The 19,202-nt window shown below is 41.5% G+C and overlaps 1 protein-coding gene across 3 annotated transcripts in view; it reads left to right on the forward strand.

Moving 5' to 3' along the window:
- Positions 1 to 19,202, forward strand: part of LOC115143414 (contactin-4-like) — a 232,890-nt gene that overhangs the window by 182,630 nt on the left and 31,058 nt on the right. For all 3 annotated transcript variants that reach the window (XM_029683822.2, XM_029683823.2, XM_065001948.1), the window contains exon 12: positions 8,931 to 9,058. In XM_029683822.2, the coding sequence (XP_029539682.1) occupies positions 8,931 to 9,058 (128 nt within the window). The remainder of the gene's footprint in view (positions 1 to 8,930; positions 9,059 to 19,202) is intronic.

Genomic DNA, 19,202 nt, shown 5'->3' on the forward strand with positions numbered 1-19,202 from the left:
TTGTCACGTAATTGATGGCTGTCAGGCTTTGATGCCTGGCTGGGGGTGTTTAACATACAATGGGCTCTACTTGCAAATATACTCCCTACATCCCTGTAGAGTGGATAATGGGTTGAGTGGTGGAAGTAAGGCACAGCAGGAATTTCTGCATCAGGGTGTTGACTCCGTCGTATTGAGGGAGACAAGGACGGGAGTGAGATGGCCCCAGATGTAGCCATGCTTATGACCCATCAATATCTCTACCTACAAAGAAGGAGGACATGGAGATGGCTCTCGCATAAATGATATCTGCCAGAGTGAACTCCAATTCACACACCCCATCTGCTATGCCAGACACACTCCAGAATGAATCAATGTCAGGAAGGAAACCAAACGTGGAACAAGTATCAGCACATTTTTATTAGCATCCGCTGAGGAAGCTTGTGATGCATTTACTTACATTGACTTAGTATCAACGATTCTGCACTCAGTCATTTCTCAGACATGATTAAGTGTCCTTGATTGATTCTAATTGAACATCTGCTTGGATAAAGTGGAGATCTGGAGCTCTGTGGAGGTGTCTGTACCACGCCATGTTCCGAACGAAATTTTGAGAGGTTCTGCAGCCAAAGAAATGTATCTCACTTTGAAGGGAGACACACCACTTGATAGGTTGTGTGGGCAGCTGATGGTGCTCATGCTCATTTAGCGTTAGCTTCCCTCTTCAGAGTCAGTCTGATGTTGGCAGGGCTGGGAATGTCACATGAAGGGGAGTGGCCCTCCCACCTGAGGACGAGAATAGGCCTAGGATTACCGCTCTGCCGGAGTACACACACGCGCACAAACAAACATGTTCAATTGCACACACACACACACATGCATGGACACACTGACAGGAGCACATGCAAACACAGACACACACACATACTGTCCCCTGTACAGCCTTGATTTCCCCTAAATTATGTTGTGGCTTTTATCACTGCTTAAATGTGTCTTAAATCATTTTAACAGCTGACCTTTGCTTGATCTATCAAGATGTACAGTGCTAGTGTGTAGAGGATTCATGTGTATTGATGATTTCATTTGCCAAAAAGTCAATTAATAAGACACACATCAAATTGATCACGAATGATTTCATATTTACAGACTATTATAATGAGTATAAAAATCGATTAACTATTTTTATTAGCTTATCATGTTCATTGATGTCAGTGAAAGGTGTATGTATAAACATGAGGTGCACTCGCATACTTCAGTTATTTGATTTGACCCTTAATGATCAAGCTATTTCTGATCATTTGCACTAGTTCAACCAACTGTACCATGTCTAGTTAGCAGAACTCTTGTTCCCTTTCTTGTAAGGCTTGTAAAACAAGCTCAAGCAAAAATAGTTGATCGGCTTAACCCAAATAAATCTCGACCTGGAGCAAAAGTGAATTTAAAGATGTTTGCTGAGATTAGGTCAAAACCCTCTTTACCTGTCTACGTCCTATGTTCTCCTCTCTGGGATTATTTTTTTTATCTGGGAGAGACTGCTGCTGATATCATTTTTCAAAGAGAGAATCCGCCAGCACAGCACAAGTAATCCATCTTGGTTCCTCCGACAATTTCTTTGGAACACGTGTGTGAGTGCTCTTTAATTCCTGAAGGATACCTCAGCCAGCAAATGAGGAGGAGATGAATATCAGTGGAAGGAAATAAACTCTGAGGGCAATTTGTGATTAGAGGAAGGATCATGTAGCTGTAGCAGCACATCCACATGGCCCTCTGTGGACCAGACAGATATACACTCCTCTCCTTTCAATGCAATTACACACACAATCCCATCCTGTTCTCCTGTTCCACAGCCGGGAATTAAGACAATCTAAATCAGGAGGTTTGATTAAGACAGCTACCTGTAATAAGCAGTGCGCTCTGCACAGTGTTTAAATCCAACACACACTAATTCCTTAGAAAGTGTTTTTTTCCCAAGTGTTTGCATTCAGATTGCATTGGTATAGTTTCATTATGAGGAGGGGGCTGATAACAAGTAAACAGACTTTATTCCCGGGGACAGTATGTGCTGTAGAAGAAAGTTTTTCTTGTGTACTTCTCTTCTGTAGAGTTTGACTATAAAGTGTGTGATTTCCCATGCTTTTGGTATAAGGTATATGTTCCAGCTGGCATAGTTTAAAACAATTATTGTCAATGATTATACCAAAAAGTGTAAAAGTATTATCTTAGAAAGGCCTATGAATTATGGCATGTTACTATAGCAGGCCTAGGTTGCATTAGCCATGAAAACGTGTTTGTCAGCTCCATGTGGAATCACTTGTCATGTCTCTTTTTATGTGAAGGTGGTGTCAGAGGGAGCGTTTGGCACTGCAGTGTATTTGTTTCACAAAGTAGAGATTATTGCTTCCTTCTCAAGCTAACACCACTGTCCCCTGGCTCTGTTTTCAGAAAGCTGTGTATTTCCATGGAAACCTTAATGCTACAGAGTACCCTGGAGACAAGGGTCAACCCAGTGAAAACTGAAATGAAATGTAATTTAACGTATAGCCTGCAACTCTCACTCTTTCTTTCTTCCTCCATTTTAATGTAACTGAAAAAATAAAAAAGAACCGACTCAGTGCATTCTGCTAGTTGCAGGGTAAGTCATCTGTACTGTGTCAAGGGGAATGAGTCCTTACTTACTGTCAATCATACTTCTTCCTTCTGTCAGACGTGTACACTCAGCTAGAGCTCTGTGTAACCCTGGCTCCAGATGCACTCCTCATACTGTTATTCTACTCTGATTGACGTAGGCAAAGGATCTCTATAGGGTAGGCCTTTTAACAGTGGCTTGAGGCACTTCCAAGCATTGTGTTTTATTCATGGCTGTTATTCTCAGCGTCACTCTTCATGACGTACTGCTCTGTTCATCACATCATTATTGTTGATAAGTAGTGCAACAATTCCAACTTTCTTCTATTTAAGAAATGTGTAGGCTTTGAAGTTTGAGTGACGTTCTGTCACGTTCTGACCTTAGTTCCTTTATTATGTCTTTGTGTTAGTTTGGTCAGGGCGTGAGTTGGGGTGGGTAGTCTGTTCTTTTTTCTATGTTGTATTTCTGAGTTTGGCCTGGTATGGTTCTCAATCAGAGGCAGCTGTCGATCGTTGTCTCTGATTGAGAATCATACTTAGGTAGCCTGTTTTCCACATTTTGGTTGTGGGTGATTGTTTTCTGTGTCTGTGTTTTCCACACAGAACTGTTTGGTTTCAGTTTGTGTAGTGGTCAGTTTTGATTAAAAATATGACGAACCCTTACCACGCTGCGTATTGGTCCGATCCTTCCTACTCCTCCACAGAAGAGGAGGACGAAAACCGTTACACGTTCGAGTTCACTTTCTATCATAACATAAATTCCTGAATAATTTGGTAGAACTAATAATGCATGTGACAAGTTACAAGGTATTGGGACAATCCTGCGTAAGTCAAACATCTATATCAATTACAGTGCTATTGGAGAATTGTCCCAGGTAAATGCCCAGGTGTCCCTATTTTACCAACATCAGGCAATTGGTTTGTTGTCTAAGTGATAAAAAAAAACACCTCATTGTCACACATATTATTGTGGACTGTAATGCCTGTTAACCTTGGGGTTGACAACATGGGAAGCAGTGGTACGCACTCCGGATTTGTCTTGATGGAACTGTGAAAATAGACTTCTCAGAACCTTCCCCATTCAGATGAACTACATAGTGCATTCTGCACCATACACTCCATACACAAATCTGTGCAGTTTGACTTGATTTAAGTGTCTGCCAAGGCCATTCCTCTCAAACACAGAGCTCTGTGGGGAACCTGGGGAGAGACAGACTGTCCGTTTATCTTGGGATGTCAGACTTTTCCCTCCGTACACTTCAGAGTTGGGTCCAACCTTTTGTCCCGTTCAGAGGATAGGGTGACCTAGCCTTTGCCCCTGTAGACACCTCATCCGAGCCTTTCCTATTCTCCCCTGGAGCAGTGTTACTACCACTGACGCTTTGATACAATCATGATTACCAACACCACCTGCAGGTAGGTCAGCGTGGACCAGGACAAGCAACATTCTTTAATGCATATCTCTCCTTATCTGTAAACTAAATACAGGGTGCACACAGCTATAGTGGCAGACACAGTGAAACCCATGCCCTGAAATACTATTTCATGTGCCGGATGAATGGTGGATGAGGCTTGTGTTTGGAAATTGCATGGCGCGAGTGGTGGTTGGACTAAACCAGATGGGGAGAAATGAGTATTAGAGGAGTGATTGTAGAGATGCAATACACACAGAGTGTAACGCACCTTAGCCGAGGTTCATTATTTTGTGAAGCCTTTTTTCACATGGCCTCATGGCTGAGTAATTCTACTCTAATCGTTGTATTTCTGTTATGCCAATATTGACATCATCAGCAATTCTAACTGTTTGTGTGCATCAAACCCAACATGAAACACTCTCTTCATTTCAGTGTAGTTCTGCCACCATCATTTTTAATCATTTCTGGTAAATGGTTTTGTCATGAAATCATCCAACACACATCTAGCATTCTAGCACCTCCTTTGCACAATACATATGTGCTTTTCAGTAAAACGTTTATTTTATTTTTTTTACAGTACAGACAATTGTCCACATCAAATTGCTGTTTGTCTAAAATCAAAGGCCAATGTCCTTGTGGCCGACTAGATGAAAAATCTGCCGGTGCCCTTGAGCAAGGCACTTAACTCAAACTGCCTCTGTAATTCGCTCTGGATAAGAGCGTCTGCTAAATGACACAAATGGAAATGTAAAATGTCCTTGAATTAGGAGGTAGTAAAAACAAAGCTTGTTTTACAAGTACTGTCAGCTGAAAGCTTCTGTCTCACGGACCGTAATTTAGTCTTCAGTCGTAGCGGTGATGTCTCAAAGAGAATGTCAGAAAAGAAGTGTTGTTATTTTTACTTTGGACCATAGTTACAGTTTCCGGCAATTTGCAATAAACAGTAGTAGGAGCAATGGTTTCTCTACGACTGATGTTATTTGTCTTTCATCTTCTTCTGGACATTAAAGATGAACACTGTCCAGTCTCTTTCCCTGTTACTTCCCCAGTACATGATTTTTGTTTGTATTGTTTTTATAACAGGAGTAGTTTTGGGGGGCTTTTCCCATCTTGTTGGAAATAATTGTCTCTCTTCTTCGGAAAGGTTTATAACGGCAGCCATTAACTTTGTGTGAGGCTGAGATGAAAAGAGTAGCACTTGTGTTCATCTCACCTGTGAATTATTGATACATCCTCCTCCGCACCATCCTCTCATTCAGGGAGGAAGGTGGGAAGGGAGGAAGGCTCTCCTGAGACCGTGGGCAGATCAGACAGACATGTTATCTAGAGGTTGATTCACGAGGGAGAGGAGGAGTACAACTGGAAGACTTCCCTTACTTGACTTGTAGTTTACCTCAGCTCCTCTAACACCAGCTTCAAAGCCAACTTCAAGGTCTACTAATAATGCCTTTCCCATTCATGTAATGTCAGTCAATGAGTCAGTCTGATAACAAGCCGTGAGGACCCAGTGTACAGACATTTCAGTGTGTGACCGAGGAGAAAGTACGTCAAGAGATGTATCTTGCAGTAAGAGAGGCATACTATGAGGCATAGTGTTTGTGTATAGTCCCACTTGTATTCTCTCTGTAGAGCGTCTCTCATAATATGCACTCGTCATATTATTGTCCCTTTGTCCCAGGGGATATGGGGATTGTGGAAATATATAGAGCCAAGCACACAAATGCAGGTATTGAGTTATATGAGGCATTACTGTGAGCCATGTGCTGGAGATGTAGTCTTAAATCAGGTCGGAGCGTGATCTAGTTAAAACAATGTGTTGTTGCCCTATTTACTCAGTCTCTTTGTTTACCAGAACTATACCAACGTTGATGTGCACTACAATTGTTATTTTTCTTGACACAGCTATCCAAAGATCAGGGCATCTTCCTAGACCAGCCACTAAGACACTTCTAATTTTAGCAACCTCATTGTTCAGTTCTTACAACTGAACAATGAGGTGCTGTATGAATTAAATACATTGTATGGTAGTGCTGTGACTGCTGCAGTACTTTCACTTTGGTCACGTGTATGTCCTTCTTCACCTATCCAATATAGAGCGGTATAGATCAGATAGTGATTCTCTCACTTGATTATAGTAAATTAACAAGATAGTGGGTCATTTAATTAAGTGCTTTGTCAGGTGAAGTAGTCAGGGTGAGTCAAACACATTCAGTCATTAAGATACGTATTATCTAAATTCAAAACAGGTTATTTTACTGTTTCTTGCCTTAATCTTTTTACTTTAAATAGGTTGAAAGAAACATTTGAGTGTGGTGTTTATCAACACAAATTCAAAACATATTTCACCTCATGTAATCAGAGCATCTTAGAAAAGAGGCTTCACTCACTGAGCAATTTCCAGAGTTCTAATACATGACCTGCTATTACACAGAGCTTTGGATGACAGTTTGATTTACACTGTCTCTTATAAAACACAGCGGATCACAATGCAAAGACCACATACCATTTTTCTTGTCTGCTTTACAATAGGGGACTATGTTTTTTTATATATATATATATACAGTCTGCAGATTCAGCAGAGTTTCAGATAATTAGAATCCACCACAGTTTAATAAATTGGTCTTCCCATTTTTCCGACACTGCCCTGCTTCCAAGTTCACTATAAAATTTTTGTTGCCTCTTATTTAGGAAAATCTGGAGTTTGGTTAAGAATCATTAACCATTCGTAGTACCAGTGGCCATTGTGTAAAGGCCATAGAGATATGAAGTGATTGTTCAAATCAAATTGTATTGGTCACATACACATGGTTATCAGATGTTAATGCGAGTGTAGCGAAATGCTTGTGCTTCTAGTTCCGACAGTGCAGTAATATCTAACAAGTAATATAACAATTCCCCAACAACTACCTAATACACACAAATCTAAAGGGGTGAATGAGAATGTGTACATGTAAGTATATGATTGAGCGATGGCTGAGCGGCATAGACAAGGTGCAGTAGACGGTATGAAATACAGTATGTACATGTGATATGAGTAATGTAAGATATGTAAACAGTATTAAAGTGGCATTATTTAAAGTGACATTGTTTAAAGTGACTAGTGTTGGCCTGTTCCATATGAAGTCATAAATCAGCTGTTTGAACACGTTGTCTCATGTTATCACTTATAAAAGAACAAAGCACAATTAGAAATGTTTGAGAACTTTCTCAGTCACCATAGTTACATTTCGATTGTCTTATTCGTAGTTTTGATCATTTCTTTGAGTGACACCTAGACATACAAGAAGACCAATAGTGGGAGTTTATTGATGATTGATTGATTGATTTGATTTAATTTATTGGTTAATTCAAAATAGTAGACTGCTCCAGCCGGAGAGAACAATTATGATATATTTAATGATTATATATTTACATTTAAATTGTGTTATTTCCAGTCAATGCATGATATAGATATTTGCAGTTGAAGTTTACATACACTTAGGGTGGGGTTATTAAAACTCATTTTTTAACCACTCCACAAATTTCTTGTTAACAAACTGTAGTTTTGGCAAGTGGGTTAAGACATCTACTTTGTGCATGACACAAGTAATTTTTCCAACAATTGTTTACAGACAAATCATACCGTTCAGGAAGGAGACACATTCTGTCTCCTAGAGATTAACGTACTTTGGTGCGAAAAGTGCAAATCAATCCCAGAACAACAGCAAAGGACCTTGTGAAGATGTTGGAGGAAACGGGTACAAAAGTATCTATATCCACAGTAAAACGAGTCCTATATCGACATAACCTGAAAGGCCGCTCAGCAGAAGCCACTGCTTAAAAACCGCCATAATAAAGCCAGACTACGGTTTGCAACTGCACATGGGGACAAAGATGAAACAAAAATATAACTTTTTGGCCATAATGACCATCGTTATGTTTGGAGGAAAAAGAGGGAGACTTGCAAGCCGAAGAACACCATCCCAACCGTGAAGCACGGGGGTGGCAGCATCATGTGGGGGTGCTTTGCTGCAGGAGGGACTGGTACACTTTACAAAATAGATGGCATCTTGAGGAAGGAAAATTATGTGAATATATTGAAGCAATATCTCAAGACATCAGTCAGGAAGTTGAAGCTTGGTCGAAAACGGGTCTTCCAAATGGACAATGACCCCAAGCATACTTTCAAGGTTGTGGCAAAATAGCTTAAGGACAAAGTCAAGGTATTGGAGTGGCCATCACAAAGCCCTGACCTCAATCCTGTAGAAAATGTGTGGGCAGAACTGAAAAAGCGTGTGCGAGCAAGGAGGCCTACAAACCTGACTCAGTTGCACCAGTTCTGTCAGGAGGAATGGGCCAAAATTCACCCAACTTATTGTGGGAAGCTTATGTAAAGTCTGCCCGAAATGTTTGACCCATTTAAAGGCAATGCTACTAAATACTTATTGAGTGTATGTAAACTTCTGACCCACTGGGAATGTGCTGAAAGAAATAAAAGCTGAAATAAATTATTCTCTCTACTATTATTCTGACATTTCACATTCTTAAAATAAAGTGTTGATCCTAAATGACCTAAGACAGGGAATTATTACTAGGATTAAATGTCAGGAGTTGTGAAAACTGAGTTTAAATGTTTTTGGCTACGGCGTATGTAAACTTCCCACTTCAAATGTATGTTTATCTAACACCTGTTAGAATTGAAAGAAGCAAATCAAACCAATGCTATTGATATACCATTTCTGAAGATATTGCACTGCTAGACTAATTGCCTTTCCCTCCGAGGAATGCCCATGTATGACGAACAATGCAAAAAGTGTACTTACATTTTTTTGACAAATTCACAGACTGCAATACAAGTGGGAAAGAATTGTGGTAATGCAATGAACATAAAATGTATCTGTTACATAATCGTTCTGCTTTTTCTGCTTGCAGAGTTTCCATTCTGGATAACGGAAACCTCCGGATACAGAATTCAACCAGACCAGATGCAGGCCTTTACACGTGTGTGGCAAGAAACCAGTTTGGAGTTGCAAGCAGCTCCGGGACTCTCATGGTCAAAGGTAAGCCTATTTGTCATTCTATTATACTGTATGGGCTTATGGAGTCTTTAAATAAGGCTGTGATTTCTCATAGGATGCAACTAGTGAACCTTTCTTGCGACAGACTGTTCAAAGGAGATGTGGTTCTGGGTTCTGAGATGAGTACAGTCCCTAAGCTTTTGTCCTCTAAACATGAATGACGATTTCAATGGGTTTTTGCACTGAACGCTCATTAAGAAACAGAGTTGGAGATTGCACTGTTGCCCTCGCCATGTACTGTAGTGAATATTCAGCACTGTCTCCAGACCTTCAGACCAAACAGGTTCTCGGTACAGTATAAAGAAAGAGTAGAAGGGATTAAAAGGAGAGTAGTGTTTGTGAGATCATCTGAAGGAGTCACCCTGTGGGACCGAAGATCGGGTTTCTGCTCTGTTGCTGGAACTTATTATACTTCATTAAAAATGAATGAGAGACGGGTGTTAGGTGTTGTGAATTGGGAGGCTTTGTTTTGTGCATGCTGCTGTTTTTTCTGTTCTGCTGCTGTAAGGGGGCAGTGGTATTCTCACCTGTTTTTCATCGCTTGGAGTATTTCTGATCTTTTTTCTTTTGTTTTTTTTGTGTAAACTTTAACCCTACTATTACATTTACATTTTACATTTAAGTCAATTAGCAGACGCTCTTATCCAGAGCGACTTACAAATTGGTGCATTCACCTTATGACATCCAGTGGAACAGCCACTTTACAATAGTGCATCTAAATCTTTTAAGGGGGGGTGAGAAGGATTACTTTATCCTATCCTAGGTATTCCTTAAAGAGGTGGGGTTTCAGGTGTCTCCGGAAGGTGGTGATTGACTCCGCTGTCCTGGCGTCGTGAGGGAGTTTGTTCCACCATTGGGGGGCCAGAGCAGCGAACAGTTTTGACTGGGCTGAGCGGGAACTGTACTTCCTCAGTGGTAGGGAGGCGAGCAGGCCAGAGGTGGATGAACGCAGTGCCCTTGTTTGGGTGTAGGGCCTGATCAGAGCCTGGAGGTACTGAGGTGCCGTTCCCCTCACAGCTCCGTAGGCAAGCACCATGGTCTTGTAGCGGATGCGAGCTTCAACTGGAAGCCAGTGGAGAGAGCGGAGGAGCGGGGTGACGTGAGAGAACTTGGGAAGGTTGAACACCAGACTGGCTGCGGCGTTCTGGATGAGTTGTAGGGGTTTAATGGCACAGGCAGGGAGCCCAGCCAACAGCGAGTTGCAGTAATCCAGACGGGAGATGACAAGTGCCTGGATTAGGACCTGCGCCGCTTCCTGTGTGAGGCAGGGTCGTACTCTGCGGATGTTGTAGAGCATGAACCTACAGGAACGGGCCACCGCCTTGATGTTAGTTGAGAACGACAGGGTGTTGTCCAGGATCACGCCAAGGTTCTTAGCGCTCTGGGAGGAGGATACAATGGAGTTGTCAACCGTGATGGCGAGATCATGGAACGGGCAGTCCTTCCCCGGGAGGAAGAGCAGCTCCGTCTTGCCGAGGTTCAGCTTGAGGTGGTGATCCGTCATCCACACTGATATGTCTGCCAGACATGCAGAGATGCGATTCGCCACCTGGTCATCAGAAGGGGGAAAGGAGAAGATTAATTGTGTGTCGTCTGCATAGCAATGATAGGAGAGACCATGTGAGGTTATGACAGAGCCAAGTGACTTGGTGTATAGCGAGAATAGGAGAGGGCCTAGAACAGAGCCCTGGGGGACACCAGTGGTGAGAGCACGTGGTGAGGAGACAGATTCTCGCCACGCCACCTGGTAGGACGCAATCCAAGCGTGGGCCGCGCCGGAGATGCCCAACTCGGAGAGGGTGGAGAGGAGGATCTGATGGTTCACAGTATCGAAGGCAGCCGATAGGTCTAGAAGGATGAGAGCAGAGGAGAGAGAGTTAGCTTTAGCAGTGCGGAGCGCCTCCGTGATACAGAGAAGAGCAGTCTCAGTTGAATGACTAGTCTTGAAACCTGACTGATTTGGATCAAGAAGGTCATTCTGAGAGAGATAGCGGGAGAGCTGGCCAAGGACGGCACGTTCAAGAGTTTTGGAGAGAAAAGAAAGAAGGGATACTGGTCTGTAGTTGTTGACATCGGAGGGATCGAGTGTAGGTTTTTTCAGAAGGGGTGCAACTCTCGCTCTCTTGAAGACGGAAGGGACGTAGCCAGCGGTCAGGGATGAGTTGATGAGCGAGGTGAGGTAAGGGAGAAGGTCTCCGGAAATGGTCTGGAGAAGAGAGGAGGGGATAGGGTCAAGCGGGCAGGTTGTTGGGCGGCCGGCCGTCACAAGACGCGAGATTTCATCTGGAGAGAGAGGGGAGAAAGAGGTCAGAGCACAGGGTAGGGCAGTGTGAGCAGAACCAGCGGTGTCGTTTGACTTAGCAAACGAGGATCGGATGTCGTCGACCTTCTTTTCAAAATGGTTGACGAAGTCATCTGCAGTGAGGGAGGAGGGGGGGGGAGGGGGAGGAGGATTCAGGAGGGAGGAGAAGGTGGCAAAGAGCTTCCTAGGGTTAGAGGCAGATGCTTGGAATTTAGAGTGGTAGAAAGTGGCTTTAGCAGCAGAGACAGAAGAGGAAAATGTAGAGAGGAGGGAGTGAAAGGATGCCAGGTCCGCAGGGAGGCGAGTTTTCCTCCATTTCCGCTCGGCTGCCCGGAGCCCTGTACTATGACCTATTTTTTTAAGAAGTCTGGTCTGGTTCAGTTGGGTTGTGATATGATTGCTTTCCTTGTTGGTGGTGTGTTTTGCTTGTCTATAATGTTTTTGCTATTAATCCCCCTTTCCACTGCTTTGTTCCCAAGGATAAAAAGTTGTCAGTTAGGCCTGATTCACAGTCCAAAGTGTCTGATGTTGATCTCATTGTACATTAATATTACAATTTATTATTGGAATAAAACAAGTGTTAATGACAGCCAGCTGTATCTTTATTATACTGTAGATCTTTCTGTCTCATTGTATTTATTTAGGTTGGAATTGGAAAGTAGGGTTGCCACCTTTTTAACGTCTTAAGGTATAGGGGGCAGCATTTTAACTTTTGGACAAATAGCGTGCCCAATTTCAACTTCCTGATACTCATGCCAAGAATATAAGTTATGCATATTATTTGTAGATTTGGATAGAAAACACTCTGAAGTTTCTAAAACTGTTTGAATCAAGTCTGTGTGTATACTGTATAACAGAACCTATGTAGCAGGCAAAACCCCGAGGACTAACCGTTCATATATATTTTTTTAGGTTTCTGTCTGGTCAGTGTGTTCTCATTGGCAAACGATATTTCTTAGGAACTTGTTTTCAGTTCCTACCGCTTCCACTGGATGTCACCAGTCTTTGGAATTTGGTTGAAGTTATTCATTTGTGCAATGAAGAAGTACGGCCATCTAGGAACTGCGTAACACTGTTGAGAGTTGCGCAAGACTTGAAAAGTAGCTTGGTTTGTTGTGTTCCTGTATTGAACACAGATAGACCCGTCTTCAATTTTATCAATTATTAACGTTTAAAAATACCTAAAGTTGTATTACAAAAGTAGTTTGAAATATTTTGGCAAAGTTTATAGGCAACTTTTGAAACATTTTGTAGTGACGTTGCGCATTTTGGTAGCTGTTTTTTTCCGGACCAAACACGCCAAATAAATATACTTTTTGGATATATATGGACGGAATTAATCGAACAAAAGGACCAATTGTGATGTTTATGGGACATATTGGAGTGCCAACAAAAGAAGCTCGTCAAAGGTAAGGCATGTTTTACATTTTATTTCTGCGTTTTGTGTAGCGCCAGCAGGGTTGAAATATGCTACCCACTTTGTTTACTGTTATGCTATCATCAGATAATACCTTCTTATGCTTTCGTCGAAAAGCCTTTTTAAAATCTGACATGTTTGCTGGATTCACAACGAATGTAGCTTTAATTGAGTATCTTACATGTGTGATTTAATGAAAGTTGGATTTTTATATAATTTATTTGAATTTGCCGCGCTGCCTTTTCCCTGGCTTTTGGCAGAGTGGGACGCAAGCGTCCCCTATACCATAAGATTTTAACTGGCAAAAACTTGACAATTTGTCAGCACCACCTCCATTTTCAGATGAATTTACACATACAGTTGAAGTCGGAAGTTTACATACACTTAGGTTGAAATCATTAAAACTTGTTTTTCAAACACTCCACAAATGTCTTGTTAAGTCGGGTAGGACATCTACTTTGTGCATGACACAAGTAATTTTTCCAACAATTGTTTACTGACAGATTGTTTCACTCATAACTCACTGTGTCACAATTCCACTGGGTCAGAAGTTTACTTACACCAAGTTGACTGCCTTTAAACAGCTTGGAAATTTCCAGAAAATTATGTCATGGCTTTAGAAGCTTCTGATAGGCTAATTGACATAATTTGAGTCAAATTGAGGTGTACCTGTGGATGTATTTCAAGGCCAACCTTCAAACTCAGTGCCTCTTTGCTTGACATCATGGGAAAATCAAAAGAAATCAGCCAAGACCTCAGAAAGAAATGTGTGTACCTCCACAAATCTGGTTAATCCGTGGTAGCAATTTCCAAACATCTGAAGGTACCACGTTCATCTGAACAAACAATAGCACACAAGTATAAACATCATAGGACCAAGCAGCCGTCATACCTCTCAAGAAGGAGACGTGTTCTGTCTCCTAGCCTGTCTCGGACAGGGGTTCCGCTAGCGGAACGTTTCGACAAAATTGCAGAAATTTAATTATTATAAATATTTAACTTTAATTAAATCAGAAGTGCAATAGACCAAATGAAAGCTAAACCTCTTGTTAATCTAGCCACCATGTCAGAATTCAAAAAGGCTTTACTGCGAATGCAAACCATGCGATTATCGATCAGCAGACAAAACATTACGTACAGTTACAAGCCAAGTAGATTAGTCATGAAATTCAGAAATAGCAATAAAATTCATCAATTACCTTTGAAGATCTTCTTCTTTTGGCAATACTAAAGGTCACGAAACAATAAATTGTCGTTTTGTTCGATAAAATCCATTTTTATAGCCTAACATGAAACATTTTGTAAACGGCTTGTGTCGTGAATTCAGTGTCCTTCAACTTTGGACGTAATATTCGATGTAATTACTCACTCTAAATGGACATTTATCAAACCATGTTTGGATTCAATGCAATCCTCTGTTTAGTAACACAGCCATACTTCATGGTTCTTTTCCCAGGAAATATTGACCGAAAGGAACTGATTTGAACACACCAAACTATGACCTCATTGCACACCAATGACATGACCAGTTCTTCGTTGATTGACTGTATTTCGGACCAATGACCACTGATCGTCTTGAAATCTAGCTTGGTAGATAGCCAATGAGCTGAGGTAAACGGCAATATGTAATGGTTCTATCCAGGAAGACTAGCCTTTGTGGGAAACTCGAGCGTAAACAGCCATTCGCCATTGAGAATTCTACCAGAAGAAGCCACGCTGGTGTCATGACGCCCGGCCTGGGGGATAGGTTTATGACAGTCATAAATACCTCTCCCCCCTTTTTCCTCTTTCTAACCTACTGAGGTTACATTTTTAAAAACATTTAAAAAACCCTTGGTTAACATAGAGATTCTGGGAACATCAGTAGGTGGGGGGAAATTAACTATATTCTGGTAATTCCAACAATTGAACATATGCGGTGGTACTTAATGAATATGATGTCATTTCGGTTGTCATCTGAGACATTCTCATCAATGATAAGATGACATAAACTCTACATAAACTCTACAGTGGAAAGAGTCAGAGTTATCGGATTCACATGGAATTGTTGTTTAAATGAATAGGAAATTATTTGTGATGCGATGAAATGTGATTTTAGCTTCTAAAATGTGAGATGTGGGTTTTCATAAGTTAGGGCTGCTCACTCAGTGGCCCGCCTGTGTGAAGGAACATGGGCTATAAAACTTTTCAAACACGCCCTCTTCTCCCTTCCTATATAAAGCCTTGATGACAATAGAACTTCCTGTTCCGATGAGGTAGGATGATGGTCCTATGTCAGAATGGTTCAGATAATATCTACAGAAGAAAGCCAACATCAGCATGAGCTTTGGTTGCGAATGGTATGAACTTTGAACTCTTATTCATGACAGAAGTGATACCTCCTAGCCGTTGAGTTAGCGAACGCAGCTGCAAACGCAGGTTAGGAAGGAACAGACAGAGTATCCCATCTACCACACAACGACGTTACTACAACTTCTCCAAGTGACCACCAGAGACATTCTTCAAAGGACAGAGGACTCGGTTTGGCAACACGGTCTTCCATCTACCACCAACCTACTGAAGCGCAGCTCAGAGTAATTATTTATTGTATTTTCCTTTTCCAAATGGGCGGTAATTTAGAATGCATAAGATACTGTATTTACGATAGCCCAGCTTCTTCCCTTTGTTCCTCAGATTTCCCGCTCTTTCACTCAAACCCAGCCCCTTTTCTTTTGTGTAACAAGCTGTCATATCTGTTCCGCCCGCTAGGGACGTTTTCCTTTATGACGTAATTTGTAATCAAGTTATGATTAATTGTGTGTATGTGAATTCTGTGTGATTAGTTAGGTATTTAGTAAATAAATAATTAAACCCAATTTTGTATTGCAGATTCAAATTGTTAGCCAGGGTTCTTTTTACAATTTTCAGATTATGAGACTGAAGTAAAATGAAGATTAATGTTGACTGCTATTGATGTAAAATATTACTAGGTCTTTAAGAGTTTATTCGGAAGATAACAGCTCTATAAATATTATTTTTTGGTGCCCGACTCTCTAGTTAATTACATTTGCATGATTAGCTCAATCAGGTGATATTAACTACGGAGAAATTATTTTATAGAATAGCATGTCATATCACTTAATCCGGCATAGCCAAAGACACGACCCTGGTTACGCGCAGCAGTATTATTTTGAGAGCATTTTCAGAGAAGAATTATGCAATGTTTATACGCAAGTAATTATTATAAATATTTAACTTGAATTAAATCAGAAGTGCAATAGACCAAATGAAAGCTAAACCTCTTGGTAATCTAGCCACCGTGTCAGATTTCAAAAAGGCTTTACTACGAAAGCAAACCATGCGATTATCGATCAGCAGACAAAACATTACAAGCCAATAGTAGTAGTAGTATTGTTTTGAGAGCCTTTTCAGAGAAGAATTATGGCAAGTAAATCTGTAAAATCAAAGACAATGTCAAAATATACAGATCTACACGATATTATTGAAGAAATTGATAGGGAAAGTGACAGTGACAGTGAATTACTCCAAGATGATTCAGACAGTGAGAATACTTTTGACTTGCAAACTGAGGAGATGTTCTTGTATGGAGAAGATGCAGTGTTGGATTGGTGAGTACTGTTGTTTGAAATTAGTAATATCAAATATTATTCATTTGAGTTGTTTTGGAGACATTTTTATTTTATTTGCCATATATAAAAATATAATCAGTAATGAAATGTGTAAAGTACACATTGCTCTACATTGTGTCTGTGTGTCTGTATATATTAGATGTTTTTTTACGTTTTATTTGATCTAAACATGGAATGGAACAGCTCCTCACCATAGTGATTCATTCCCTACTCTATATATAATCTGTGTCTGTGTGTCTGTATATATATTAGATATTTTTTACATTTTATTTGATCTAAACATCGAATGGAACAGCTCCTCACCATAGTGATTGTTTCCCTACCCTATATATAATCTGTGTCTGTGTGTCTGTGTCTGTGTGTCTGTATATATTAGATATTTTTTACATTCTATTTTATCTAAACATGGAATGGAACAGCTCCTCACCATAGTGATTGGGTTCCCTACTCTATATATAATCTGTGTCTGTGTCTTTATTTCACAGTCCCAGCGATTCTGATTGTGAGCCCATACTGCCAAGGTGCCAATCCCCCACTGAAGCTGGTTCATCCAGCCTGACCCGTGCTGTCTCCGGCACCACACCTACCCCTGCCCGGCCATCTAGAGGTGTGAAGTCGGTGACAAAGAAGCCGAGGAAGGGAAGTGTGGAACCTGCTGGCAGAGCGGAGGAGGGTCGTTGGCACTCTGTGCTGGAGGAGGATGTGGCCCCACCACCTCCAATATTTAGAACAAAAAGGCCAACAGGACCTCGGCTGGACTTGACCTCCAAGTACAGCCCCATGCAACTTTTTCAGTTGTTTTTCACCTCTGCAGTTGTAACTGAAAGGTTGCAAGTTCAAATCCCGAGCTGACAAGGTACAAATCTGTCGTTCTGCCCTTGAACAGTCATTGAAAATAAGATTTTTTTCTTAACTGACTTGCCTAGTTATATAAAGGTAAAATAAAAATAAATAAAAAATAATCTGGTATTGAACACAAATAAGTACGGAGCTAAGAAGCAGGCAGGGAAGAAAGAGACATGGAAGCCCATTTCCATGTGAGATCTTTTTTGTTACCTTTCTATGGTCATTTACATGGGTCTTGTAAAGCTAAAAACCCTGAAGGACTACTGGAAAACTGCACCCCTCTATCAACTGCCTTTGCCCACCACGGTCATGTCATGCAAAAGGTTTCTGACAATCTCACGGGCGCTTCATATCAGTGACCCACAAGTTGATGAGGACAACGAGAAGAAGTGAGGCACGGCAAGGTTTGATAAGCTCTGCCAAATTAAACCTCTCTACCACAACACCGTTGAGGCCTGCAATATTTATTTTCAGCCCGCCCAGAACCTTTCCATAGATGAGAGGATGGTAGCCTCAAAGGCCAGAATTGACCTAAAACAGTACATGCGTAACAAACCAACTAAATGGGGTTACAAACTGTTTGTTTTGGCCGATTCTTTGTGTGCATACACGTGCAATTTTTTTGTCTATGAGGCGAAGCGCAGTTGTGTGACCGGTAAGGGACTTAGCTATGACTCCGTTATGGAGTTATTCGATTTTCAGCTGCTAGCGAAGGGCTACAAACTGTTTGTGGACAACTTCTACACAAGCCCTACCCTGTTCACAGACCTGAGGAAGCTGGAGATGTGGGCCTGTAGCACCATTCGGACCAACAGAGTAGGATTTCCGAAAACCAGGGTGAATGACAAGCCTAAGCGGGCTGATCCGGGTACCATGAGATGGATTCGCGAGGATGGCCTACTCTTTGTGAAGTGGATGGATACCAGAGAGGTGTGCACCACTATCCACAAGTCCTTCAGTGGTGATCACGTCGTCAGGTTTGTGAAGGGCGCGACTGGGGCATGGACCACCAAAAATGTCCCCATTCCAGCTGCTGTGAAGGACTACAACAAGAGCATGGGAGGTGTGGACCTGTCAGATGCACTGATAGGCTACTATAATGTTCTCCACAAGAACATGAAATGGTACAAGACATTGTTGTATCATTTCATTGACATTGACATTGCTCTGGAGTACATTGCTGTACATTGCTGCAAGGCAATAAATAGGCCATAGTAGCAAAGTAATTACAGTTTAGCAAATTAACACTGGAGTAATAGATGTGCAGATGATGATGTGTAAGTAGAAAAACGGGTGTGCAAAAGAGCAGAAAAGTAAATAAAAACAATATGGGGATGGGGTAGGTAGATTGGGTGGGCTATTTACAGATGGGCTATGTACAGCTGCATCGATCGGTAAGCTGCTCAGATAGCTAATGTTTAAAGTTGGTGAGGGAAATATAAGTCTCCAGCTTCAGCGATTTTTGCAATTTGTTCCAGTCATTGGCAGCAGAGAACTGGAAGGAAAGGCGGCCAAACGAGGCGTTGGCTTTGGGGACGACCAGTGAGATATACCTGCTGGAGCGCGTGCTACGGGTGGGTGTTGTTATCGTGACCAGTGAGCTGAGATAAGGCGGAGCGTTACCTAGCATAGACTTATAGATGACCTGGAACCAGTGGGTCTGGTGACGAATATGTAGCGAGGGCCAGCCAACTAGAGCATACAGGTTGCAGTGGTGGGTGGTATAAGGGGCTTTGGTAACAAAACAGATGGCACTGATAGACTGCATCCAGTTTGCTGAGTAGAGTATTGGAAGCTATTTTGTAGCCGAAGTCGAGGATCGGTAGGATAGTCAGCTTTACTAGGGTAAGTTTGGCAGCGTGAGTGAAGGAGGCTTTGTTACGAAATAGAAAGACGATTTTGGATTGGAGATGTTTAACAACTTCTTAGAGC

This window comes from Oncorhynchus nerka, linkage group LG15 (assembly GCF_034236695.1).
Source record: "Oncorhynchus nerka isolate Pitt River linkage group LG15, Oner_Uvic_2.0, whole genome shotgun sequence".
NCBI classification, from domain to species: domain Eukaryota; kingdom Metazoa; phylum Chordata; class Actinopteri; order Salmoniformes; family Salmonidae; genus Oncorhynchus; species Oncorhynchus nerka.